This window comes from Muscardinus avellanarius (assembly GCF_963383645.1).
Source record: "Muscardinus avellanarius genome assembly, chromosome: 11".
NCBI lineage: Eukaryota > Metazoa > Chordata > Mammalia > Rodentia > Gliridae > Muscardinus > Muscardinus avellanarius.
Genome location: NC_137797.1, coordinates 86,377,432 through 86,405,189, shown reverse-complemented (window position 1 = coordinate 86,405,189; position 27,758 = coordinate 86,377,432). Strand labels below are relative to the sequence as shown.

The 27,758-nt window shown below is 40.4% G+C and overlaps 1 protein-coding gene across 3 annotated transcripts in view; it reads right to left on the bottom strand.

Annotated features, from left to right (window-relative positions):
* The window catches only part of DENND5B (DENN domain containing 5B), a gene marked incomplete at both ends in the record, with an annotated part of 170,963 nt that overhangs the window by 112,967 nt on the left and 30,238 nt on the right, over positions 1 to 27,758 (bottom strand). For 2 of the 3 annotated variants that reach the window (XM_080706507.1, XM_080706508.1), the window contains 2 exons: positions 2,531 to 2,640; positions 10,396 to 10,461. In XM_080706507.1, the coding sequence (XP_080562633.1) occupies positions 2,531 to 2,640; positions 10,396 to 10,461 (176 nt within the window). The remainder of the gene's footprint in view (positions 1 to 2,530; positions 2,641 to 10,395; positions 10,462 to 27,758) is intronic. The other variant, XM_080706509.1, reaches the window with a different exon arrangement.

Below are 27,758 nucleotides of genomic sequence, written 5' to 3'. Positions count from 1 at the left end.
CCTTTGCATTTATACTAAAGAGGGAAATTTTACAGAAAATAACCTCAGAGGCAAGAGGTAAAGAAAATATCAAACACAGATCAAGGAAGCTGATACAACTGCTTTAAAGATGAATGTTTGGCAGACAGAGGCCAAATACCTCACTATTAACTAACTCAAATGACTAAGAAACACATCAAATGTGGCATTACTACAGATTCATATTGTAGTAAGAACCTAGTTTTGGACATCACTGTGATTTTCACAAAATAATTTATACTTTGAAATTCCTTACTAACTTAAGAAGATTAACCATTACAATCTGTTCACATCCCTCACCATTTCCACTACTGCAGGTGGCCACTCTTTCTTACTACCTCTCTATTAATCTGCTGGCGTAAGCAGCTATTTTTTGTCACTGCTATTTGTGAACTATCTTAGTCAGATAATTGTCTAGACTCCTGCAAATCTCATAAAGATAACTAACATCACTTCTTAGCCTTTTGGCTAAGATCGAGTGAAGATAATTAACAGTTGTGTTCTACCTAACCTATGTAATACTATTTTCACCAAATATTATCTAGGCATCCACAGTATTAACTTCCAGCAAATGGCATCTCTAGTTCTTTTGGTCTTGGGTAACTGTGGTGAAATAACTACATTTTGCTATGTAAAATATCAAAGTTGAAGTGCTAAGTGTTTTAGGTATTTGAGCTTTCAAAAAAGCACCATGCTAACCCTCCAGGAAGCCCGGGCTAAAAAGGCTTCATTGTAACACAGAAATACATTAAGGGTCTAGTGTGACTCATATAATTTCTGGTGCAACTCACTCAAAACTAATATACACGTTAGACATGGTGGCACATGCCTGTAATCCCAATGCTCGGGAGACTTGAGACAGGAGGATCACAAGTTTGAGTCCAGCTTTAGCAATTTAGTAAGACCCTGTTTTTTGGGGGGTTTTTTTTGGTGGTACTGGGGTTCCTGGAAGCCCTTATACCTCCGGGCTACACTCCCAGACCTATTTTATATTTTTGAAACAGGGTCTCTTACGCCAGCGCGGCTGGCCTCGAACCTGCGCGATCCTCCTGTCTCCGCCTCCCAAGCGCGGGGATTACAAGCGTGCGCCACCACGCCTGGCTAGTAAGACCCTGTTTAAAAAAAAAAAAAAAGACTGGAGTATAGGTCTAAGGTAGACTGCTTCTGGGTTCAGTCCCCAGTACAGAAAAGAAAAAAATATCCCCCCTTAAAACCAACCAAGGAAGCAGAGGGCAAATGGGGGAAAACGTGAGCTACAGATTAATACTCACTGCATGTCTTTAGACAAGTTACTTAACCTCTGTGAAATAAGAACAAGAATTCTCATTGGCTAAATACAAACTGCACACCTTTAGTATCCAGCAGCTGTCCACTAAATGCTACTTTTCTTTCCTTAGAGCGTCAGGTCATAATGGTTTACATCTGCCTTTAAAACCACTTCTGTGTCCCTAATCTCTAATTTGTTCACTTTCAGGCCTCCTGAATAACATGGCCTCTTCCATCATAGATCCAGCTTCTAAGCAAAAACTAAACCGACATTACTTCTAAGAATAATGTTTCTACTCATGTCTAAATGATAAATGAGTTCTGTTCCAGCTTCCTGTTGTCTGTGAAAATGATAAAAGAGGCCCATTGTGTGTGTGTGTGTGTGTGTGTGTGTGTGTGTGTGTGTGTGTGTGTGAGAGAGAGAGAGAGAGAGAGAGAGAGAGAGAGAGAGAGAGAGAGAGAGATAATCCTAATACTTGGGCGGCTGACATAGGAGGACTGCAGGTTCAAGGCCAGCCTCAGCAAGTAGTGATACTCTCATCACCTAGCGAGACCTTGTTTCCAAATAAGAAATACAATAGGACTGGGGGTGCAGCTTAAAGGTAGAATGCCTCTGGGTTCAATCCCTAGTACCACAAACAAACAAACAAACAAACAAACAAACACTATAACCATGCTCCTTCCATCAGGCAAACTTCCAGGCAAACTGATGGAAGGAGCAGTATCACTGCTTATCAAAGTGTACCTGTATATTAACTAATACAAACTTATAGGCTGGGCGTGGTGGCGCACACTTTTAATCCCAGCATTTGGGAGGCTGAGACAGGAGGATCACAGGTTCTCAAGACAGCCTCAGCTACTTAGGCCCTTTGCAACTCAGTGAGACCCTCTTTCAAAATAAAGAATAAAAAAAATGGGCTGGGGGTGTGGCTCAGAGGTAGAATGCCCCTGGGTTCCATCCCCAGCACTGCAAAAAACAAAGACAAAACAACAACAAAAACTACAACAAAGCGTATAGTAGGAAACAATGAACTTCCAGGGTCTGTTGTACAAACTTTAAACTGTTGGAAACCCTGAACAAGTAAACTCTCCTGAGCTTCAGTTTCCACATCAATAAAACAGAAGTAATATTTTATTTTATTTCTTATAGAATTGTTTAAAGGATTAAAGATGGTAGACATTCACAATAGTTACTGTATGCAACTTAGTAAAAGGAAAGATAGAATAGGAAGGAAAAAGTACGTACCATGTTCACTGCATCTTGATCAAAGGGATTCCACTCTATATTCTGAGGATAGTGAGCCAGAACTTTGGATTTGAATGTTCTTCTCAAAGGACTCTGGTCAAAATTTTCACCTAAAACAAACAATAATTAACTAATATGTAGAATCTTTTAAAAGGCAGATCATAGTTTTATATTTATTTCATAGACGTATTTACTGGTAATGTTGAAATTTGATGCAAGTTCTACTTTTAATATACCAAGTTAAAAAAAATCCCCAGTGGAGCCAGACATGGTGGCAAATGCTTGTAATTCCAGTACCTGGAAGGCTGAAATAGAAGGATTGCAAGTTCAAGGTCAACATCAGCAACTTAGCGATGCCCTCCACAGTTTAATAAAACCGTGTTTCAAAATAAAAAATAAAATAGGGCTGAGGTGTAGCTCAGAGATAGAATGCTCCTGGATTCAATCTCCAGTAACACACACACACACACACACACACACACACACACACACACACACTAATTAATTAATTAATTTAAAAATCCCCAGTGGCCAGGCGTGGTGGCACACACTTGTAATCCCAGCATTTGGGAGGCAGAGACTGGAGGATTATGGTTCACAGACAGAACAGCCTCAACTACTTAGTGAGGCTCTTTGCAACTCAGTGAGACCCTGTTTCAAAATAAAGAATAAAAAATAGGACTGGGAGTATAGTTCAGAGGTAGAATGTCCCTGGGTTCCATCCCTAGTACCACACACAAAAAAGAGAGATATGCACATAAAAGTTTAGAATTTGAACTACATAATTGATATTAAAAACCTAGTTAATGCTGGGCATGTGGTGCCTCTTGTAATCCTAGTACTTGTGAGGTTGAGACAAGAGGATTACAGGTTCGTGGCCACCTTCAGTTACACAGTGAGGCCCCTTCACAACTTAATGAGAACCTGTTTCAAAATAAAGAAGAAAAAATAGAACTGGGCGTGTAGGTTGGAGGTAGAACACTCCTGGGTTCAATCCCCAGTAATGCAAAAAAAAAAAAAAAACCCACAAAGAATAAATAAATAAATAAAACAAGATATGGTAATAGAACTACTGTTATAGTTGTTGTCCTTGTTTCTTTTTATTGTGGTGGTGGTGGTGGTACTGCAAATGGAACCCAGGGGTATTTTACCTCTCAACTATACCCCCAGCCCTATTTTATCCTTTTAATTTGAAACAGAGTCTCAATAAGTTGTGGAGGCTATCCTCAAACTCACAATCCTTCTGTCTCTGCCTCTCAAGCACTGGGATTACAAACATACACAACCACTCTTTTTTTTTTTGGTGGTACTGGAGTTGGAACCCAGGGTCATTCTACCTCTGAGTTACACTCCTAGACCTACTGTATATTTTATTTGGAAACAGGGTTTAAATTGCAGAGCGCCTAAGTGGTGAGGCTGGCCGTGAACCTGCACGATTCTCCTGTCTCAGCCTCCCATGCCTGGCTTTCACTCATTTCAATATGTGATGATTAAAAAAATTTATATGCTGGGGATAGTGGTGCACACCTGTAATTCCAGTACTTGGGAGGCTAAAACAGGAGGATCACAAGTTCAAAGTCAGTCTTAGAAACTTAGTGAGATCCTGTTTCTTCTTTCTTTCTTTCTTTTATTTATTTATTTTTTTGGCGGGTCTGGGAATGGAACCCATGGACATTCGACCTCCAAGCTATACCCCCTGCCCTATTTTTTATTCTTTATTTTGAAAGCGAGTCTCACTGAGTTGCAGAGGGCCTCACTAACTAGCTGAGGCTGTCTGTGAACCTCAATCCTCTGGTCTCAGCCTCCTGAATGCTGGGATTACAAGTGTGTGCCACCACGCCTGGCTAGATCCTGTTTCTGAATAAAAATAAAGTAAAATAAAACTAAGGCTGTAGGTATAGCTCAGAGGTAGTGTAATCCTGGATTCCATTCCTAATACTATCACCAACAAAACAAACAAACAAAACAAAAAAACCCACTTTTGTCTAGAAACATTTAACTCACTAAAGAAACGTTTTGTTGTTGTTCATACTGGTAATTGAACCCAAGGGCACTCTACCTCTGATCAACATACTCCTAGCCCTATTGAAAAAGGGTCTCACTAATTTGATGAGAGTCTCCCTGCTGTGGCTGTCCTCAAACCTGCAATCCTTCTGTCTCAGCCCACCAAGTACTGGGATTACAAGCGTGCACTACCATGTTCTGATTAAAGTACCTTTGATTTAAGCTAATCTTCCGTCTTATGATACTAAAACTTTACAAAATGCTACAGAAGAGGCATTTTTATTTCATTTTCCACAAAAATCTTTTTTTTTTTTAATGGTACTAAGGGTGGAACCCAGGGGCTTTTCTACCTCCGGGCTATACTCCCAGACCTATTTTATACTTTATTTGGAAACAGGGTCCCACTACGTTGCTGAGAGCCTCACTAAGTAGCTAAGGCTAGCTTTGACCACATGCGATCCTTTTTTCTCAGCCTCCCAAGCATCACAAAAACCTTTAACATATGTGATTTTACATCCGGACTCATCAGGAACAGAATTAACAAAATTAAAAATATCACTGGTAGGATGATTTGAGAATGCAGGTCAGTGGTATAGTGCTTACCTAACATCTCTGAGGACTGTGGTCCACCCTCAGCATCACGAAATAAAAAGATAAATAAAAGAAATTTTAAAAGGAGAAGAGCTGGGCAAGGTGGTGCAGTTATAATCTCAGTACTTGGGAAGCTGAGACAGGAGGATCGCAGGTTCAAGGCCAGTCTCAGCTACTTAGTGAAACTCTCTGCAACTTAGTGAGACCCTGTTTCCAAATAAAGAATAAAAAAATAAGGCTGAAGTAATAGCTTAGAAGTAGAATGGCTCTGGGTTCAATCCCCAGTGCCACAAAAAAAAAAAAAAAAAAAACCATTATTACTGAGTTGTTTAGTGAACAGAACACATTAAATACACTAGACTTTTCAAAGAAATAAACTATTTTAAACCAAATTCATAATCTATCAAAATTATGGAAAGATAAAAGTAGGCCATACTTAATTTTATATAATTTCAGTAACAGCTGCCAGATCAGTGGTTTCATCTCCTTGACCAAATTAATACTCATAGGACCTGTTATTTCCAAATGCCTTCGTTTTCTAAATGTTTTTTACTTTTTTTGTGTGTGTGTGTGTGTGTGTGTGGTACATAGGATGGAACCCAGGGACTTTCCTCCTCTGAGCTATACCTCCAGACTTATTTTTCTATTTTATTTGGAAACAGTGTCTCACTAAGTTGCCAATAGCCTCACTAAACTGCTACCACTGGCTTCAAACAGTGTTCCTCCTCTCCTGGCCTCCCAAGTACTGAGATTACAAGTGTGCCACCATGTCTTGGCTTTCCTAAAGCATTCTAATGTGGACGGGTCTTAAACTCCCAACGTCAAAAAGGTGAGATCAAGAAATTAGATCTTGGAGCAAATGCATTTTGTCTCCTTTGTTTTTCGAGAGAGAGAGAGAGAGAGAGAGAGAGAGAGAGAGAGAGAGAGAGAGAGAGAGTGTGTGTGTGTGTGTGTGTGTGTGTGTGTGTGTATTAGTTACTGGGGATTGAACCAAGGGGAATTCTACCTCTGAGCAATATCCCCAGCCCTGTTTTTTTTTACCCTTTCTTTTGAAACAGGGTCTCACTAAGTTGTAGAGGGCCTCACTAAATAGCTGAGGCTGGCCAATCATTAGTTTGCTGGGATCCTCCTATCTCAGCCTCCCAAGTACAGGGATTACAAGTGTGTACCACCATTCCTGGGTTGTTTTTCTACTTTTTAAGTTTCAATTAAGTGTATAATACTAACCGTTATAGCAAAATATAAATGTCATATTTTAGTATTTGCACAATTAATATCATAAAGTAATATGAAGCTGGGCATGGTGGCATTGGTTTATAATCCCAGTACTTGGGAGGCTGAGACAGGAGGATCGCAGGTTCGAGATCAGCCTCAGCTACTTAGTGAGGCCCTCTGCAATTTAGTGAGATCCTGTTTCATAAATAAAGAATAAGTCGGGCGTGGTGGCACATGCTTGTAATCCCAGTGTTTGGGAAGTTGAGACAGGAAGATTGTGGTTCACAGACAGCCTCAGCTACTTATTGAGGCCCTTTTCAACTCAGTGAGACCCTGTTTCAAAATAAAGAATAAAAAATAGGGCTGGGAATATAGTTTAGAGGTAAAATGCCCCTGGGTTCCATCCCCAGTATCTCAAAGAAAAAAGAAAAAAAAAAAGAATAGAAAAATAGGACTGGGGGTGTAGCTCAGAGGGAGAATGCCCCTGGGTCCAATCCCCAGTACAAAGCAAATAAATAAAGACATAAATAAATAAATAACCAAGCAATATGACTTATGAGTCATACTTTGATCACTTGTTAGACTTAGGTTCCATTTTCAGTAAAAATATCACAAACACCTTTGAGTGCAAAACTTAACAGATCACAGAAGAGAAAGTCACACTTTAAAATTTTGTTAGAGATAGCAATGAAATAAAAAGGGGCTCTTTTTTTCTTTCATTTTGTACTGGGGATGGAACTTGGGGCATTCTACCTCTGAGCTGTACCCCAAGCCCTATTTTTCATTTTGAAAAGTGTCTCACTAAGTTGTGGAGAGCTTTAGCAGGTTGCTGAGGCTGCCTCATATGGGCTTTTTTGAATAAGCATACATAATTTAAATACATTTGCCAAAGCAACTAAACTATTGTTTCTAATTGATGTCCTTGTCAGTGATCATTTTCCTTTGGATTCTTTAAACTTATTTAGGTAACCATCACACCTCTATGTCTTTCTATCCCATGTTTCATCTTCTAAGAGTTTAAAGGTTTCATGTCCAAAAGAAAAACTATTTCTAGACAGGCGTGGTGGTGCATGCTTGTAATCCTAGTACTTGGGAGGCTGAGAAAGGTTCCCCGCGCTTGGGAGGCGGAGACAGGAGGATCATGCAGGTTCGAAGTCAGCCTCGCTGGCTTAAGAGACCCTGTTTCCAAATAAAAGTATAAAATAGGTCTGGGAGTGTAGCCAGGAGGTAGAAGGCCCCTGAGTTCCATCCCAATTACCACCAAAAAAAAAAAAAAAAAAAAAAAAGTTCTTGCATCATGCTTCTAAGTTACAGAAACATCAAATTAATGGAGAAATGTGAAATTGTCCTTGAGTCAATATGCTGAAGAACAGAGCCAAGGTTCAGAACTGCTGATTTTGGGGTAAAAGATGTCACTATGATGTTAAATAATGATACTAGATGTTCATGTGAAAAGAACACATTTTTATATTCTTTTTTTTTTTTTTTTTTTTTTTTTGCAGTACTGGGGATGGAAGGGGTATTCTACCTTCAAGCTATACCCCCAGCCCTACTTTATTTATTCTTTACTTTGAAACAGGGTCTCCTGAGTTGCAAACGGCCTCAGTAGCTGAGGCTGTCCGCAAACCTGGATCCTCCCGTCTCAGTCTCCCAAATGCTGGGATTACAAGGGTGCACCTCCATACCCAGCAATATTTTTCACTTCTTTGTGAGAAAAATAGTTACATTCCACTTCACTTTAAAACCTCAGAAAAAAATAAAATAAAATAAATTCCCTCCTGGGTCTAAGTCTATGCTTCTGACTATGTTACTGATGCAGCAACAAACACATCTTTAGATCTAATACAGAGCCACAAGAAGCCCTCTCCTGTCCAGCGCGGTGACACATGCCTGCCATCCCAGTACCGAGGAGGCTGAGACAGGTGGGCGGCAGATTTGAGGTCAGCTTCAGCAACTTAACAAGACGCTGTTTTTTGTTTTTGTTTTTGTTTTGGTGGTACTGGGGTTCCTGGAAGCCCTTCTACCTCCGGGCTACACTCCCAGACCTATTTTTGCATTTTTTTTATTTGGAAACAGGGTCTCCTAAGCCAGCGCGCGGGGCTAGCTTCGAACCTGCGCGATCCTCCTGTCTCTGCCTCCCAAGCGCGGGGATTACAAGCGTGCGCCACCACGCCCGGCCAACAAGACGCTGTTTTAAAACAAAAAATAAAAAGGACTAGGGGTGTAGCTTAGAGGTAGAATGCTCCCAGGTTCAATCTCCAGTACCATTAAAAAAAAAAAAGGCCTCTTCTTTGCCTACCATCATCAAAGACTAGAATTGCTTTTTTTCATCATCCATAAATGTTAGTCAAATATAAAACACTGCAGGAGGAGAACTCATCACAGCACTTACCTTTTAATGAATTCCTGTCCGTGTTTAATTAAAATAGTAACATTATATTCATGCATTTATCAAGTTAGAAGTGGGAAAAAAGATAAATCAGAAAAGTCATAACAGTGCCATTCTCAATGTAAGGAGTGCCACACTCTAGGAGGCTTAATGATCAACAAGAGAGAAGAAAACCCTTCCAGAGAGAAAGAACTTCACAAAAATATAAGACCTACAAAACAGTAACACAAATCAAACAAAAGAAAAATAAAACCACTACATTGTTACCTCTACACCATCACCACCACCACCATCACCACCATTACCACCACCATCACCACCATGGGAAAGTTCATTATTAGATATAAAAGCTGTTTTGGCAAATATTATTTTGAAGGAAATTATGGAAAGAATCAACTATTTAGAAATTCTGCTATCACTGTTAAATATCTAGAAATGAGTGGAGACAGTTCTTCCTACTAGTTCCAGCAAAAAAAGAAAAGAGAATTTTAGAAGCCAGGCGTGGTGGCATAGGTTTGTAATTCCAGTATTTGGGAGGGTGAGAGAGGATTGCAGGTGAGGATTGTGAGTGAGGCCCTCCACAATTTAGTGGGACCCTGTTTCAAAATAAAAGATAAAAAAATATCGAGATCGGGATACCTTTTGGGCCTGGTAAACAACCTACTCTTCTCATTCTGAATGCATGTTTTATAAAGCTCTAAACTTACAATTTATTGCTAGGACTAAGCAGGGAAAATGCCTAGGTTTAAAAATTTGGATTCCCAGGAAATAGAAATTATACATAAACATTCTTCACTTAAGCTAAACTTTTATCTTTTAAATATTATCCTGAAACAAGCAATGATTATAAATTTGTACAAATATAAATGCGTATTTTTGTATATATATTTTTGTATATATGTGTGTGCATATTTTATATATATATATATATATATATATATATATATTTTTTTTTTTTTTTTTTTTTTTTTTTTTTTTTTTGCGGTCCTGGGGATGGAACCCAGGGGCATTCTACCTCTGAGCTACATCTGCAGTACTGTTTTCATCCTTTCTTTATTTTTTTGTGGAACCCAGGGGCTTTTCTACTTCTGGGCTATACTTCCAGACCTATTTAATACTTTATTTGGAAACAGGGTCTCACTAAGTTGCTGAGAGCCTCACTCAGTGACTGAGGCTGGTTTCGAACCTGTGAAATCCTCCTGTCTCAGCCTCCCAAGAGCCAGGATTACAAGTGAATAATTACAAAGGGCCTAAGTAGCTGAAGCTGTCCGTGAACTGCGATCCTCCTGCCTCAGCCTCCTAAATGCTGGGATTACAAGTGTATGCCACCACACCTAGTTTATACAAATATTAATATTCTTATGAGGCCCTGGGTTCAATCCCCAACACCACCCCAAAAATTAGCTCAAATATTAATATCCTTGCTATAACTTCATATATACTTAAGTGTAAGTAATATTTCCAAGTAACCTACTAAATTTAAGCTGCAATCAAGCATTTCTTCCTAAGAAGGTAGAAAATATATGCCAAGACAGCTTAAAGTCTAGTGAATATATTTTTTCAGGGATTGAAGCAAATTAAGTCTTTATGAATAATTTATAATGGATTTGGGGTGAATTAAAATAATGATTTCTAGCACTTCACCTTTTTTGACTGTTATTTTTACCTGAAGTCGTATTTGCAGCACCTTGGCTCTTGCCATGACGATCTGCTTCTAGCCATTGGTACAAAACTACATAATGTAACAGAAACAAAAAAGCTTTTAAACAAAGAAAAACAAAAAAGCAAAAATGACTTTGAAGAATGGAAAATGAGAAAAATTAAACAAAAGCAATTAAACATGAGACATTAACATCAAAAGTGTAGCTTAACACCAGTGGAATGCAGTTTATAAGCTATTAGTAAGAAGAAAGCAAGGAGGTAAGTAAAATTTTTAATTAATTAATTTATTTATTTATTTTTGTGGTACTGGGGATGAAACCCAGGGCATTCTACCTCCAAGCTACACCCCCGGTCCTATTTTTTATTCTTTTTATTTTTTGAAACAGGGTCTCACTGAGTTGCAAATGGCCTCCCTAAGTAACTAAGACTATGCATGAATCACGATCCTCCGGTCTCAGCCTCCCGAATGTTGGGATTGCAAGTGTGCGGCACCATGCTTGGCTTGGAGGTAGGTAATTTTAATGTAGCCAGTGGGATATGATTAAAGAATCTATAAACTGGGCGTGGTGGCACACGCTTGTAATCCCAGCACCTGGGTGGCTGAGATGGGAGGATCGCGGTTCATTGACAGCCTCAGTTGCCTAGTGAGGCTCTCCGCAACTTAGTGAGACCCTGTTGCAAAATAAAGAATAAAAAATAGGGCAGGGGGTGTAGCTTGGAGGTCGAATGCCCCTGGGTTCCATCCCCAGACCCACAAAAATAAATAAATAAATAAATAAATAAAACATCTCTAATAGCTACTTATATGGGGGAAAGCACACACAGCCTCTTCTTAAGGCTAATTTCAAGAGGAATATGAAGAAATGGCTAGTGTTTCTCTGGTGAGATATTATAAAGTACGGTAGTTTAGACTAAATGGCCATCTTTAGAAATTGTATCCCAACCACTACACACCTATTAGAATGGCTGAAGTCCAACAAACTGACTGTACTGAACACTGACAAGGATGTGAAATGACAGGAACCCTTATTTGTTACTGGTGGGAATGAAAATGGTAAAGTCACTTTGGAGGACAGTCTGGCAATTTCTGATAAAGTTAAGTATAGTCTTAGCATATCTATAAGAGTATATCCTAGTCTAATCATGAGGGAAACATCAGATTCCAAGAGGAGCAACCAATGATGTCCGGACACATAATCATCAAAATTGCTGACAATAAAAAAACAACAGAAGTTCTGATAAACTGTCACAGCTAAAAGGAACCTAAGGAGACACGGCAACTGAATGTGGTAAATTAGATGAGATCCTTCAAGAGAATAAGGACATTAAATCAAAACTAAGGAAATCTAAATAGGGCAGAGATTTTAGTTAACAATATACCAATACTGATTCATTATAACAAATGTGTCACATTACTGTTAAGATGTTAACAACAGGAGAAACTATTAGGAGGGAGTATATTGGAACTCAGACTATCTTTTTTTCATAAATTTTTTCATAAACTGAAACTGCTATGGAAAAATAAGTATATTTTAAAAATTATATCCTAAAGTTGAGTGTGTGAAAGTGCTTGCCTTTAGTCCCAGCTACTTGAAGGCCAAGGCAGGTAGATCACTGAGCCCAAGAGTTTGGGCCAGTCTGAGCAACAATGAGACCTCATCCCTACTCCCCCCAAAAATACATTCTAATTTGTAAGATATACTATATCTATACTATATATACTAACATATACTATATCTAATCCTACAAGTAATCTACTTTTTGTAAACTACTCTATGCAAACATAAACTGTGTTCTATATTCAGATCCCCTCTTCCTCTTTTTTTTTCCTCCCCTTGGTACTGAGGATTGAGCTATCCCCCCATACAACCCAAGCACTATTTATTTTGAAACAGACTTTCACTAAATTGTTGAGGCTGGCCTTAAACCTGCAATCTTCCTGTCTCGGCATCCCAAGTGCTGGGATTATAAGTATATACCATCCTGCCCGGCTCTAAGATCCCATTTAATTAACTACTTTGTTAAGCACTATTAACTATGAAGTGCCAACTCTTGATACTATTCTAAGCATATGGGCTAATGATAATCTCAAACTAGAGGTCTGTAACTAAGCTGCTTTGAAGAGTATTAACTTCTGAATGTCTTTTAAGAGTTAACCAGATAACCACACTATCAGACATCTCTAAAGAGATGTCAGAACATTTCCTAAAGCAAGTCATAGTAATGTAGGCACAATGGTCAGAACTGTGATCCTCCTATCTCAGTCTCCCAGTTTTCCAATTTTTTTTTTTGGGGGGGGGATGCTGGGACAGGAGGAATGCAGGTTCTCAGCCAGCCTTAGCCACTTGTGAGGCCTCCACAACTCAGTAAGACCCTGTTTCAAACTAAAAAAAAAATAAAAAAAATAAAAAGTAGGGCTGGGCGTATAGCTTGGAAATAAAATGTTCCTGGGTTCCATCCCCAGTACCACACTTACACACAAAAATTTTTTTTCAACAAAATCTACACAGGTGCACTAAATTGGTAATAGATAATCCAGTGTGTGTGTGTGTGTGTGTGTGTGTGTGTGTGTGTGTGTGTGTGTGTGTTTAAAGAGAATGTATATCTCACATGTGTATATGATATATAAAGTGCTTTAATCATTCAGACTTTACTTTTCTCAAAAGAATATACTCCTAAAAACATAATATTTCATTTATTATTTGGGTATGGAACCCGGGGACATTCTGTGTTTTATTTTCCAGTATGGCCTTAAACCTGTGATCCTCCCATCTCAGCCTCCCAAGTTCTGGAATTACAAGTGTGCACCACTATAACTGGCCCAATAAAATTTTTGAGTGCACATTTACATATGTAAATTTTAGTTTAGGGGGAGAGTTAGAAACTTGGACTCAATATTATATAGTTGGCATTTAAGGCCAGAAGGCTGGATAAGATTATCTAGGAAACAGGTGCAAATGGAGGTGGGAAAGCAGATATGAGAGCCCTAAGGACTCTCTTGGAAACCAGAAATGGCAAAGAGGTAAATTCAAAACGCAGCCAGGGAGGTAAAAAAGAAGCCAGATGTGTGCGGCATCACTGAAATCAAGTGAAGAGAATGTTTCAGGAGTCGCCCGCGACCCTGACCCAGGTGATATCTGGGCAGTAGGTTGAGGCTTATCTGGGGTTGTTCCAAGTAAGAATGGAAGAAGAAATAGAGGCACGAGGCGTAACGACTCTTCTGAAGCATGCACTGTAAAGATGAGAAAATAAATGGATGATATTAAAGGAGAATGAATGGAGCCAAGCGCTGAAACTTAGTGAGGCCCTGTTTCAAAATAAACACTGAAATAGGCTTGAGGGTGTGGCTCAGAAGTAGAGTCCTCTGGGTTCAATCCCCAGCAAAACACACACACACACACACACACACACACACACACACACGCGCGCACACACACACACACACACACACACACACGCCAAGAAAGATCTTAATAAGAGTATGTCAACATCAACGTAATAAGTTTGAATCAAGAGATTCACAATATTTTCCCTCTTCATTACATCAAATAAAGAGCCATAACATATTTAGCTTAACACTAAATACATTTCAATTACTAAAGTTTAGTCAGTGAAGCCGGGCGCGGTGGCGCACGCTTGTAATCCCAGCATTCGGGAGGCTGAGACCGGAGGATCATGGTTCACGGACAGCCTCAGCTGCTTAGTGAGACCCGCTTTCAAAATAAAGAATATAGGGCAGAGGGTGTAGCTCAGAGGTAGAATGGCCCTGGGTTCCATCCCCAGACCCGCAATAAATAAATAAATAAATAAATAAATAAATAAATAAAGTTTAGTCAGTGAAAGCCAAAATACACTCTTCCGCTGTTTCGACCCCAATAAGTACACTGTGATTCAATTCTCGGTAACCAGTCAGCAGACACCCTACCAGAGCGTGCACTCCAAAATAACCGACATGATTTCAGACACCATACACACTTGGGGGTCCTCAGGCTGCCTGTACTTCTGGTAGACTGGCTACAGCTCTGGGGGATCCCATAAAATCCTCAGGTTCCACAATTAACTAAAACAATTCAGAGAAATTAGAAAAGTGCTATTCTTGCAATTATAGTTTTATTACAAAGAATACAAACCAACAGGACCAGCCAAGCGAGGAGACACATGGGGTGAGGTCTCAGACGGCACAGGTTCCATACGTCCACCTCCACTCCGACACACACACCACCGCGCCAACCAGCCAGAACGCACCGCTGAGCTGCAGCCCGCGGAGTTCTCATTTGGGCTTCATGAGGTTGACATGGCTGGTTAGATCGCTGGCCACACGACTGACCTCAATGGACAGCCTCCTCTACCCCTTAGACGCCAGGCCAGTTCAGTCCTAACCCTCTAATCGCGTAGTCTGTCCTTCTGGAGACTGCTCCCACCCTAAAGCTATCTAGGGGCCGACCCTCCCTCGGTCAGCTCATTAACATAATCTTCATGTTACTCAGGAAATTCCATCCGTTTTAGAAATTCAGTGCCAATAACCCAGGACAAAGAGATTAGTTCTTTACTAAACAACAGCAGTATCAGCAGCCTACCACCAAGCATAGAACAGGACAACTTTTTTCCTGGTACCAGAGGATGAATCTAAGGGTGTTCGACCTCCCAGCTACACCCCCAGCCCTATTTTTTATTCATTATTTTGAAACAGGGTCTCACTGAGTTGCAGAGGGCCTCACAAGTTGCTGAGGCTGGCCTCAAATCTGCAATCCTCCTGGCTCAGCCTCCATGTGCTACCACACCTGGCAGGAGAGATTATTTACTTGAGAATATACCTTAACAATGTATCCAGGACCCAGGGTTCTCTGATAATGAGGAATGAAAGTTTTTGCCCCTAATCACTGTTTATCATACTACCCCCTTTTTTTGTGTGTGTGGTCTTGGGGTTCCTGGAAGCCCTTCTACCTCCGGGCTACACTCCCAGACCTATTTTTTATATATTGTTTTGAAAACAGGGTCTCTTAAGCCAGCGCGGCTGGCTTTGAACCTGTGCGATCCTCCTGTCTCTGCCTCCCAAGCACGGGGATTACAAGCGAGCGCCACCACGCCCAGCCTACCCCCTTTTAAAATAAAGTATGAAACAAGAAAACTTCAAAAAGTCATGAAAATATCAACTGATATCAGGAAAGGGTGCATGGTTTTTAGGTTAATAAGTACCATGCGGGAGGGAGGGGTGTGTAGAGGGTGATCCAGAAGGAAATACACCAAGTGATATACACAAGTATGGAAGTGTCACTTTGAATTTCACTATGACATACTATTAGAATTGGGCTGGGCGTGGTGGCGCATGCTTATAATCTCAGCATTTGGGAGGCTGAGACAGGAGGATTGAGGTTCGCAGACGGCCTCAGCTACTTAGGCCCTTTGCAACTCAGCGAGAACCTATTTCAAAATAAAGAATAAAAAAATGGGGCGGGGGAGCGGCAGCTTGGAGGAGGAATGCCCCTGGATTCCATCCCCAGTACCTCAAAACAATAATAATAATAATTATTATTATTATTATTAAAATATATTATATTATTACATATTGTATATATAATAATTATTATATTAATAAATCAAACAAGCAGGTGTGGTGCAGACTTGTAATCCTAGTACATGGGAGGCTAAGACAGAAGGATCACAGGTTCACGGCCAAACTCAGCTACTTAGTGAGACTCTCCACAACTTAGTAAGACCCTGTTTCAAAATACAGAATAAAAATAGAGCTGGGGTAGCTTGGAGGTAGAATAAATCTGGGTACAATCCCCAGCACCTCCAATAATAAAAAAATCAAACAGAAGCATTATTATCCCAACAATTACTTGAAATTGTTGATAGCTAGAATGGCTCAGTGGATGTGACTGTGCTAAGTGCAAATGGTCTCTGATTTCTCTGTATCAATGTGCCTTTTATCCAAAGGCTTTCAAAGTCCTCCCCCAATATGCTGAGTGTTAGCTAAAAGATCCAAGTTTGTTTGTTTGGCCAAACTGGGGATTAGAACCTAGGAGCATTCTATCTTCAAGCTATACCCCAGCCCTAGTTTTAATTTTGAAGCAGGGTCTCACTAAGGTTTGGAGGGCCCCACTAGGTAGTTAAGGTTGGCTGCATACCTGCGATCCTCCTGTCTCATCCTCCCAAGTACTGGGATTGTAAGTATGCACCACCACATGCGGCTTAACACTCAAGTTCGTTTGTTTGTTTGTTGTTTATTGTGGTACTGGGGATGGAACCCAGAGGTATCTACCTCTGAGCTACACCCCCAGCCCTATTTTTTATTAATTTTGAAACAGGGTCTCTCTCACTGAGTTGCAAAGGGCCTCACTAAATAGCTGAGGCTGGCCATTAACCTCAATCCTCTGTCTCAGCCTCCCAAATGCTGGGATTACAAGTGCGTGCCACCATGCTCGGCAAGCACTGAGGTAGCACTGCACACGCCTGTAAAATCATGCTTCTCGTACATCAAGAGGACAAAGGGATCTATGTGATCACTGTGACTTTCACGGTTCTACAAGAGGCTACGATCCCCAAAGCTGCCATGAAAGAAAAAAGACAAAAGAAGTTCAAGTCACCTTTGTTGGGAGAGGAAAAGAAAACTTTTTTTTTCGTGGCGCTGGAGATTCTCCGAGCTAAACCTCAGCCCTATTGTTGTTGTTTTAATTTTTATTTGAAACAAGGCCATGCTGGGTTGATGAGTCTTACTACTCGCTGAGGCTTTCCTAGAGCCTGTAATCCTTCTATCTCAGCCTCCCAAGTACTAGGATTGAAGACATGTACCACCACGCCCTGCTGATAAAAAAAATTTGAATCACTTTCTGAGGTTTTCAAAATGAACATAAACCACGATGGTCAAGAAGGATAAAAACGAGCCGGGCGTGGTGGCGCACGCTTGTGATCCCAGCATTTGGGAGGATGAGGCAGGAGGATCACGGTTCGCGGACAGCCTCAGCTACTTAGGCCCTTTGCAACTCAGTGAGACCCTGTTTCAAAATAAAGAATAAAATACAGGGCTGGGGGTGCAGTTTGAAGGTAGAATGCCCCTGGGTTCCACCCCCAGTACTGCAAATAAACAAACAAACATAGAGGCTAAAAATGAGAGGCGAGGAGTAGAACCGAGAGGGACGAAACTGCCTTTTCTTCTTTTCCTTTGTGTGTGTGGGAGGGGCACTGGGGATTGAACCCAGAGGCTTCTGCCTCTGAGATACACCCCCAGTCCTATTTTATTCTTTATTTTGAAACAGGGTCTCACTAAGCTCCAGAGGACCTCGCTAAGCTGTTGAGGCTGGCAGCGAATCTGTGACTCTCCTGACTCAGCCTCCCAAGTACTGGGATTACCAGTGCTCCTCCCCCCGCACTCAGCAATTTTTCCTTTCTATAAGGAAAAAACAAAGTCATCCTTTTTCCTTCCACCAGAAAAAAACACAAAAGACAATCCTCAAGATGATCTCTATCCCTGAGTTCATAGAATGACCCTTACACCAAGAGTCTCGACAGCCATTCCAGGACCACCAGCCTTCATTTCAATGCTTCCAAACCGAATTTGCCTTTCTTTCAAAGCTTTTTCAGTGTTCCAGTTCATGAAGTATTTCTACCTATTTATTCAGCTCTGAAAAGAGATAATTTAACACTAAGAATAATTCTATTAAGCTAGACATGGTGGCAAATACCTGTAATCCCAGTATTTGGGAGGCTAAGACAGAATGATCATAGGTTTGAGGATACCCTCAGCAACTTAGCAAGAACTTGTTTCAAAATAAAGTATTAAATAGGGCTAATTAACTAACATTCTTAACATACTCCTCCTTCGTGTGTGTGTGTGTGTGTGTGTGTGTGTGTGTGTGTGTGAGACCAGGGTTTGAGGACTGAATTCAGGGGCATTCACCCTCTGAGAACACCTCCAGCCCTATTTTAGTTGGAACAGGATCTCACTAGTTTGATGAAAGTCTCACTAGTGGCTGAGGCTGTCCTCAAATCTGCGATCCTCCAATCTCAGCCTCTCAGGTACTGGGATTACAGGTATGCGCCACCACCCCCGACTGTACTCCTCTTCTAATTATTTCATTCATTCATTTGCTCACCAAGTACTCACGGAGCTCCATGAGCCAAGGTGCTATTCTAAGCTCTTGGGATATAGTGAAACACCAAGCACGGCCAAAACAGTGTCTGCTGTTCCACAGGCTTCCTTTGTTTGTTTTTCTTTCTTTTTTTTGTGGTTTTGGGGGCTGAGCTCTGGGGCATTCTACTTCCAAGCTATATACCCAGCCCTATTTTTATTGTTTATTTTGAAACAGGGTCTCACTAAGCAGCTGAGGCTAACTTTGAACCTGTGATCCCCCTGTCTCAGCCTCCCAAGGAAGTAAGTTGGAGATTTAGTTCAGAGGTAGAAAGCCCCTGAGTTTAATCCCCGGTAACACACACACACACACACACACACACACACACACACACACACACATACATCCCCCACCTCACTGGGGACTGAACCCAGGAGTCTTTTACCTCTGAGTTACACCTGGGTCTTTATTTTTATATTTTATTTTGAAATAGGGTCTAGTTGCTGAGGCTAGCCTGGAGATTGATTCTCCTGTCTCAGCCTCCTAAGTACTGGCATTATAGGTGTACACCACAATGCCTAGATAAACATCCTGACCTCATATATGCATATATCCATATCCTGATCGTTCTGTCTCCAGGTCAGCATTTCCAAATGCCTACTGGAAACTTCTACCCCAAGCTCCTGAAGCTCAGAGTATCCTAAACTGAACCCCAGACTGTTTTTCCTGTTACTTACAACAATTAATGATACCAAGACTTAATGAAATCAAAACCTAAGATTTATTCAGACTTCCTTCTCTTGCAAGAGATTGAGGGAAATAAGCTAGAATTTAAAAAATCCCTTTTAGCATACAAAGTGTTTTATATGATAAAGACAGCTGAATATTCTCATCATGTGGAAAATGAGTATTAGCAGCCGGGCATGGTGGCGCACGCTTGTAATCCCAGCATTTGGGAGGCTGAGACCGGAGGATTGCGGTTCGCGGACAGCCTCAGCTACTTAGTGAGGCCCTCTGCAACTCAGTGAGACCTGGTTTCAAAATAAAGAATAAAAAATAGGGCAGGGGGTGTAGCTCGGAGGTTGAATGCCCCTGGGTTCCATCCCCAGACCCGCAAAAAAAAAAGAAAAGAAAATGAATATTAGCTATTCTGTCTCCAGACCATAAACGTAGTATGACTAAGCCATGTGTGACCCTGGGCTACTTAGTCTTTCTGTGTTTACCAGAAAGGAAAATGGCAATAATGATTGAAGTTATGTAATTAAAACAGTAAATATTATAAATATTATTTTTTGTGGTGCTGGGGACTGAACACTCAGCATTCTACCTCTGAGCCACATACCCTGCCCTATTTTCTTCTTCTTCTTTTTTTTTTATGGTACTGGGTGTGGAACCCAGGGGCTTTCTACCTCCCAAGCCATACTCTCAGACCTATTTTATATTTTATTTGGAAACAGGGTCTCACTAAGTTGCTGAGAGCCTCACTAAGGAGCTGAGGCTGTCTGCAAACTGCAATCCTCTGGTCTCAGCTTCCAGAATGCTGGGATTATAAGCATGCGCCATCACACCCGGCTTCCTACAGGCTTCTTAACGTCCTTTGCACTCTGTACTTCAGCCATGTGGCAATTAGTAGCTCTTTATCAAATACACTATGATTTTTCAACTTACTTAACCTTTACATGTATTTTTCTGTTAGCCACAAATATTTATTTCATTGCCACCCTTAAAGTTGTGTGTGTGTGTGTGTGTGTGTGTGTGTGTGTGTGTGTGTTTACTTGGGATTGAACCCAGGGGCATTCTACCTCCTAGCTATATTCCCAGCTCTATTTTTTATTCTTTACTTTGAAACAGGGTCTAAGCTGCAGAGGGCCTAAGTAGTTGAGGCTGGCAATGAATCTGCGATCCTCCTGTCTCAGCCTCCCAAGTAGCGGGATTACAAGTGTGTGCGCGTGCCTAGGAATTTACAGTCATTTTATCTGGAAGTTTTCAGGTCTATGAGCGTGTTTTATCCTCTTCACCACTGAATTCCCAGGACCTACATAGTACCTGGTACAGTATGATTTGAAAAACCATCTACTAAAGAAATTAATAATTTTATGTGGGCTAGTAGAAAGAATATAGATTACTCTGACTGTAAAGATTTTTATCTTATTTGTACAAAAATCTAGAATAATTATTTTATAAGTACTATGCCATTTTATAGGAATAGATATGAGGTTATAATTATACTGAGATTATCCATTTAAATTATTATTATTGTTGTTGGACATGGTGGTACACACTTGTAATCCCAGTACTTGAGAGGCTGAGACAGGAGGATTGCAGGTTCAAGGACAGCCTCAGTCACTAGCGAGACTCTCGTAAACTTAGCAAGACCCTGTTTCAAAATAAAAATAGGTCTGGGGATATAGCTCAGAGGTAGAATATCTCTGAATTCAACCTGTAGTACCCCACACACACAAACACAAACAAAATTAATTAATAAAAATTACTATTATTGTAGAAGTATTTGTTTCTTTCTAGTATGACATAGGATTAACTAAGAAATAACCAAGGAAAGTGCATGATTGACTTTTTGGTCCTGCAAGAACTTTCTAGGTATAATTTTGCAGATATACTTACAAGATCAGTATATTTTACCATAAATGTTTATTACATCATATTTCTGTGAAAAATACAGTAAATCAAATCATCTTAGGATGATTTCTAGAGGACTTCCCATTTTTTACGAATGAATAATCCAAAAATCCAATGCTTAAAGAAAGGCTGGTGAGTCTCACTACTTGCTGAGGCTGTCCTACAACCTGTGATTCTCCTGTCTCAGCCTCCTAAGAAGAGGGATTACAAATGCGCACTACCACATCCAGGTTACAATGTGTCATGTTATAGTCATCTCCTCCAATGATGTACAACATATTCTCTGTATTGGTATAATTCAAAACTAAAAGAAGTTAAGGCCATGCCATAAAGAACTACCGCCCTGTTATTTATTTTTCCTATTTCTTCACAGCATTTGGTCTTTCATTTTGGATGATCTCAGTCAACACTCAGTTCTTTGGTTACAGGAAAATACAGTAGCCGCCAGCTGTGGTAGCACATGCCTGTAATCCCAGTACTTGGGAGGCTGAGATAGAAGGACCACAGGTTCAAGACTAGCCTCAGTAACTTAAGAAGATCCTGTTTCAAAAAAATAAAAAGGGGAGGGAGGTATAGCTCAGAGGTAGAAGGCCCTTGGGTTCCAGCTCTAGTACTGAAGAAAAAGTGAAAGAGGGAGGGAAGGAGGCTATCTACAGATTCCTTTGAAAAGCTTGGGTTCCCAGAGGACCTACAAGCAGTTTCTTCAATGGCAACAGTGTAGAGGGAAGGAAGAGGAAAGGGAGTCTTGTAATGGAAGCTCTGGAAGTCAGAGACCGCTTACATTCACATCCTCTAATTGCGTGGCTCATCTTAACTCCTCTTCTAAGCTGGAAGCCCCTCTACAAGAGATCGCTCTATAAACACACAAAATCTGGTTCAATGATTTTAGAAAATAACTGCATAAATGAACACTTCATAAAGTGTTAGCTCTGAATCTTTTAAGAGATTACCAGCTCCCTTATTTTACATCAGGAAGACGCCAATACTCAATTCTATGGTTTGCCTAAGGCTAAAGACAGTTGTAGTTTGAATTAAATCTCTAAAAACCCAAAGACAATATTCTCCCCTATTAAATGTCCACCCTTACACCTGATGCCAGACTGAGGGCTAAGCATGAGGCACATATTAAATATATAGAGAACAGTGATGTTTCTCAAACGTAATTTCTGAGCTTTTAAGCACTATACAAATATATCATTTTTACCAGAATTATTAACAAGCAAAGATTCTGGTAGTGTGCATTACCTTTGCATCTCAAACTGTCTTAAAATCACCTAATTTTTCACTGACTGCATTATTCTAGTTGGCTAATTTTCTTTATTTCTTTTTTTTTTTTTTTTTTGTTCTTTTTGCTTCATGCTGTGCTAATTTAACCTCATCTTGGTAAACATGAAACTGGTCCTCATTCGACAGCCTCTAGCTGCAGCAATTGCAGCTGGCCTGTGTGCAAACCAATTTTGTTCATTCTGTGTCCTGGCAGGGAGCCCTGCCCTAAGATTGTTTTGGGACTAATCAGCATTAAACCTGTGTCAGAAAGGTTGCTGCAGGCAGCCCTAGAGCAAGGCGGCGGTTACGAGGCTGCTCAGGAAAAGATCAAGCCAAATGCAGCAACTCTGAAAAATCTATGCCAAGAGTTTTGCTCGAGACAGCAAACTTGGGAGTCAGGCTCCCTTTCCCTGCTTAGCATTTCTGTGGAAATGGCTGGGGAAGGGCACTGAGGAAAAAGGATGCACCAAGTTTGCTGCATGTTGTGCTTTGTGGGTATTTGGCAGCCTGACAGCTAATGTTACTAGCTTCAGAGGATAAAAAAAGAGAAAGGCTTTGCATGCTTAGCTACTTACACTATGAGGTTGAAAACATTCCATGACTTTCTTTTGGTTCCTTGTGAGTTAGCATAAATTTCTATAGGATATATTGGAAGGTATCAGAAACAGATGACATACCCAACAAGATGCAGAGTAGACATAAACAACTTAAAAATTTTTGTTTAAAAAAAATAAATTCCTAAGCCAGGCATGGTGGGCCATGCTTGTAATCCTAGTACTTGGGAGGCCGAGACAGAGGATCACAGGTTCTCAGCCAAACTCGCCTACTTAGTGAGGCCTCTGCAACTTAGTGTGACCCTGTTCCAAAAAATAAAGAACAAGAAATAGGTGTAGCTTGTAGTAGAATGCCCCTGGTTTCAATTCCCAGTACCACAAAAATAAATAAATAAATTCCTCAGCATCAAATAATCAAATGTTGAGTGCCTTTACTCTGCTGACTTGATGAACTCAGTCTACACCTTCCAATGTATCACATTCACTTTATACTAGAACTTGGATGAAAATAAATCAGTCCATCAACCAATCTTTCATCCCATTAGCTTCATATACACTGCTTAACAACTTCATTAGTAAACATAAAAGAAGGCCACATGCTTTCCTCACTTCAACTAAATCTGTGAAACAAGTACAGAAGTCAAAAGAGGACAGCCCGGCACTATCTGATCACAGTCAATCTTAAACATATGGCTGCTTTTTGTGCATTTGTTTACATAATTTCCATTAAATGACTACTGAGACAGCAACTGCAGCAGATATGCATGTGCAAATTGGGACTTTTTTACAACAGTTTTATTGATGGGTATTTCATCAATAAAATACAGTTTTATTGTTAGGGTATTTCATATACCCTAACATCTGTCCTTCTATACAACTCTGATTTTTATAGTATATTCACTGAGTTATGAAAACCATCAGCACTATTGATTTTTTCTTTTATCTTTTCCTTCCTCGCTTTTTTTCAGGTACGTGTGTATGTGTGAGAGACAGACAGACAGACACACAGACAGAAAGACAGAGAGAAGAGACTGAACACGGGCATTCTACCACTGAACTATATGTCCACCTAATCCTCTCCTTTTTGTACTGAGGATTGAACCCAGGGGAATTCCACCTCCAAGCTACACCCCCAGCCCTATTTTATTTTTTATTTTGAAACAAGGTCTAAGTTGTAGAGAGCCTCACAAGTTGCTGAGGCTGGCCTCAAACCTGCAGTACTGTCTCAGCCTCTCAAGTACAGGGGTTACAAGCATGCGCCACCATGGCGGGTTGGACATTTTATTTTGAAAGAGGGTCTAACTTGCTGAGGCTGGCCTTGACCCTGAAATCCTCCTGACTCAGCCTCCCAAGTACTGAGATTTCAAGTGTACACCACCACGGCTAGCCCTTTTTTATTTTTGAAACAGGGTCCTACTAAGTTACTGTGCACTAGTCTACTGCTATCAACTTTTAGAACATTTAAATTTTCCCAGAAAGAAACCCTGTAACCATCAGCAGAGATTTTTTTAAATGGCTGGCAGACATTTACTTGGCCTCTGTTGACAGGAATATGTAGGGGAAAAAATTTGCAATGTTTAGAAAACATGTGAAAAAACTAAAAATATATATTTTTTCAAATAAACTTTCTTCTAGCCAATCTCATCTATATACTAGCTTAGGAACTTATTGTAGAAATAATTTACTTAGAGAAAAATGACTAAACATCATCCAACTTGCAGATATGAAAATGAATCACATTATCTGTAAAACACCAATCTCCTGCAGATATTGTATTAAATATTTTTACTAATAAATCAATTATAAAGTTTTATTCAACTTTTTAACCTTGTTTCCAAAACATGGTTAAACAATTTTCATTACTGCAGTTTCTAGACACTTATAATGAATTAAAATGAAACATTTGCTAATTAAACTGAAGTAGAAAACCCAGTCAGAGCCTTAGTAATATTGTCAGCAGTTTAGATTCAAGATGGGAAAAAGTAAGTTTCCCAACCCCTCCTACCACTTGCCCACAAGTGAACAGACACCTCCATAACATAAGGGGGCTGTTTCTTAGGCAACCCAAAGACAGGATCCAGGAGCTCTCTCTAATGTAAAATAAAAGAGAGCTGGGAGATGGAATGTAACTTAAGCACCTTGCTAGGTATAATAAATCACAAGCTTACCCCTGCCCTCTCCAAAGTGAGAGACCAAGGATACAAGAATCATGGGAGCCATTTGTTGGAGGCTCAGTTCCATGAGTTTGTCAGCTGAGCCATTTCCTGGTAAAAAGGGAAACCTGTCTCTGATTTCCACCTCTGGAAATCCTGTTTCAGGAATCAGGGGAAAACTGAAAAGGGGGAGACTAGTCTCTTGCAACAAAACAGCTATAATAAAAGTTAGCATACAGCCAGGCATGGTGATGCAGGCTTGTAATCCTAGTACTTGGGAGGCTGAGACAGGAGGATCGCAGGTTCGCAGCCAGCCTCTTCAGGCCCTCTGCAACTTAGTGCGGCTCTGTTTTAAAATAAAGAATAAAAAATAGAGCTGGGGGTGTAGCTCACAGGTAGAATTCCCCTGGGTTCAATCCCCAGTACCAGAAAAAAAATAAAAATAAAAAGTTAGCAGATAGCCGGGCAGCTGTGGTGGCACACACTTGTAATCCCCTCGCTTGGGAGGCTGAGACAGGAGGATCGCACAGGTTCAAAGCCAGCCTCAACTGGCTTAAGAGACAACCCTGTTTCCAAATAAAATATAAAGTAGGTCTGGGAGTGTAGCCTGGCAGTAGAAGGCCCCTGGGTTACATCCCCAGTACCACTCAAAAAAAAAAAAAAAAAAAAAAAAAAAAAGTTAGCAGATAATTCGGCTGAAATAAATTTATCTTTTTTTTTTTTTTTTTTTTGGTCTGGAGATGGAACCCAGGGGCATTCGACCTCCAAGCTACACCCCCTGCCCTATTTTTTATTCTTCATTTTGAGTTGTGGAGGGCCTCACTAAGTAGCTGAAGCTGTCCACAAACTAGGATCCTCTGGTCTCAGCCTACCAAATGCTGGGATTACAAGCGTGCGCTACCACGCCCGGCTGCTGAAATAAATTTAGTCAGCAAAAAATAAGACAAATATATTATGAGCCATATGTCTAATTTAAATTTTTCTAGTAGCCATGTTTTTAGTTTTTTGAGGTACTAGGGGTGGTAGCCACATTTATAAATTAGTAAAAAGAAAAAGGAAACCAGGTGTAGTGGTGAAAGCCTGTAGTCCCAGTACTTGGGAGGCCGAGACAGGAAGACTAAGGTTCAAGGACAGCGTCTCAAAGCCTCTGGAACACAGCAGGACTCTCAGCAAACTAGCAAGACCCTGTTTCAAAAATCAAAAAATAAGCCTGGTGTGGTGACACATACTTGTAATCCCAGTACTTGAGAAGCTGTGTCAGGAGGATCACAGGTTCTTGGCCAGCCTCAGTAATTTAGTTAGGCTCTCAGCAACTTAGTGAGATTATTTCCAAATAAAATAAATTAATAAAACAGTGCTAAGGGTGCAGCTTATAGATAGAATACACCTAGGTTCAATTCCCAGCACTTCAAAATAAATAAATAAAAAACAAAAAGAAAGCCGGGCATGGTGGCGCATACTCGTAATCCCTGAATTTGGGAGGTTGGGGCAGGAGGATCACAGGTTTAAGGACAGCCTCAGCTACTAGTGAGGCCCTTTGCAACTCAGTGAGACCCTGTTTCAAAATAAAGAATAGAAAAATAGAGCTGGGGGTATGGCTCGAAGATAGAATGCTCCTGGGTTCCATCCCAGTACCACCTCCCAAAAAAAGAGATTGGAGTGTGGTTTGGAGGTAAAATGTCCCTGGTGGTTCGAATCCCCAGTAACACACACACACACGAAAAACCTTAATAATACATTTATTTATTTATTTATTTATTTATTTAGTGTGTGGTACTAGGGATAGAACCCAGGGGCTTTCTACCCCCAAGCTACACTCCCAGGCCTATTTTATATTTTATTTGGAAATAGGGTCTCACTAAGTTGCTGAGAACCTCACTAAGTAGCTGAGGCTAGCTTCGAACCTCCACAATCCTCCTGTCTCAGCCTCCCAAGTGCTGGGATTACAAGCGTGCACCACCATGCCCGGCTCTTAATAATATATTTAATCTAATATATCCAAACTGTTACTCCAACATGTTATCGATATGCAAAAAGTAAACCTGGGCTGGTGGCACACATTTATAATCCCAGTAGTATGGAAGCTGAGACAGGAGGATTGAAGGTTGGCGGCCTGTCTCAGCTACTCAGTGAGGCCCTCTGCAATTTAGTGAGACTCTGTTTCAAAATAAAGAATAAAAAATAGGGGTAGGGATGTAGCTCAGAGGTAGAATCCCCCTGGGTTCAAACCCTACTACTGCCAACAAAACAAATTTTTGTGAGACATTAAGTCTTTGAAAGCTAGTATTTTATACTTATATCTCACTGTGAACTAGGTAAGTTTCAAATCTCAACAGCATCATGAGGTACGTGGCTCCCACACTGAGCAGTAGAGAGTTATTAGATCACTAAAGTTAGTTTCTCTTTCAATTCACCACATGGGATTGCCTGTTATAAAGATGCCAAGGGAAATACCAGATATAAAACTGGTGGCATTTAGGGATTGAACCCAGGGGCATTCTACCTTCAAGATACACCTCAGCCCTATTTTTAATTTTTCATTTTAAAACAGGGTCTCACTACTTGCTGAGACTGTCTTCAAACCTGCAATCCTCTTGTCTCAGCCTTCCAAATACTGAGATTATAGGCATGCACCACCACCCCTGTCCATCCTTGTCAGTGAAGATTACCACCATTTAAGCCAAT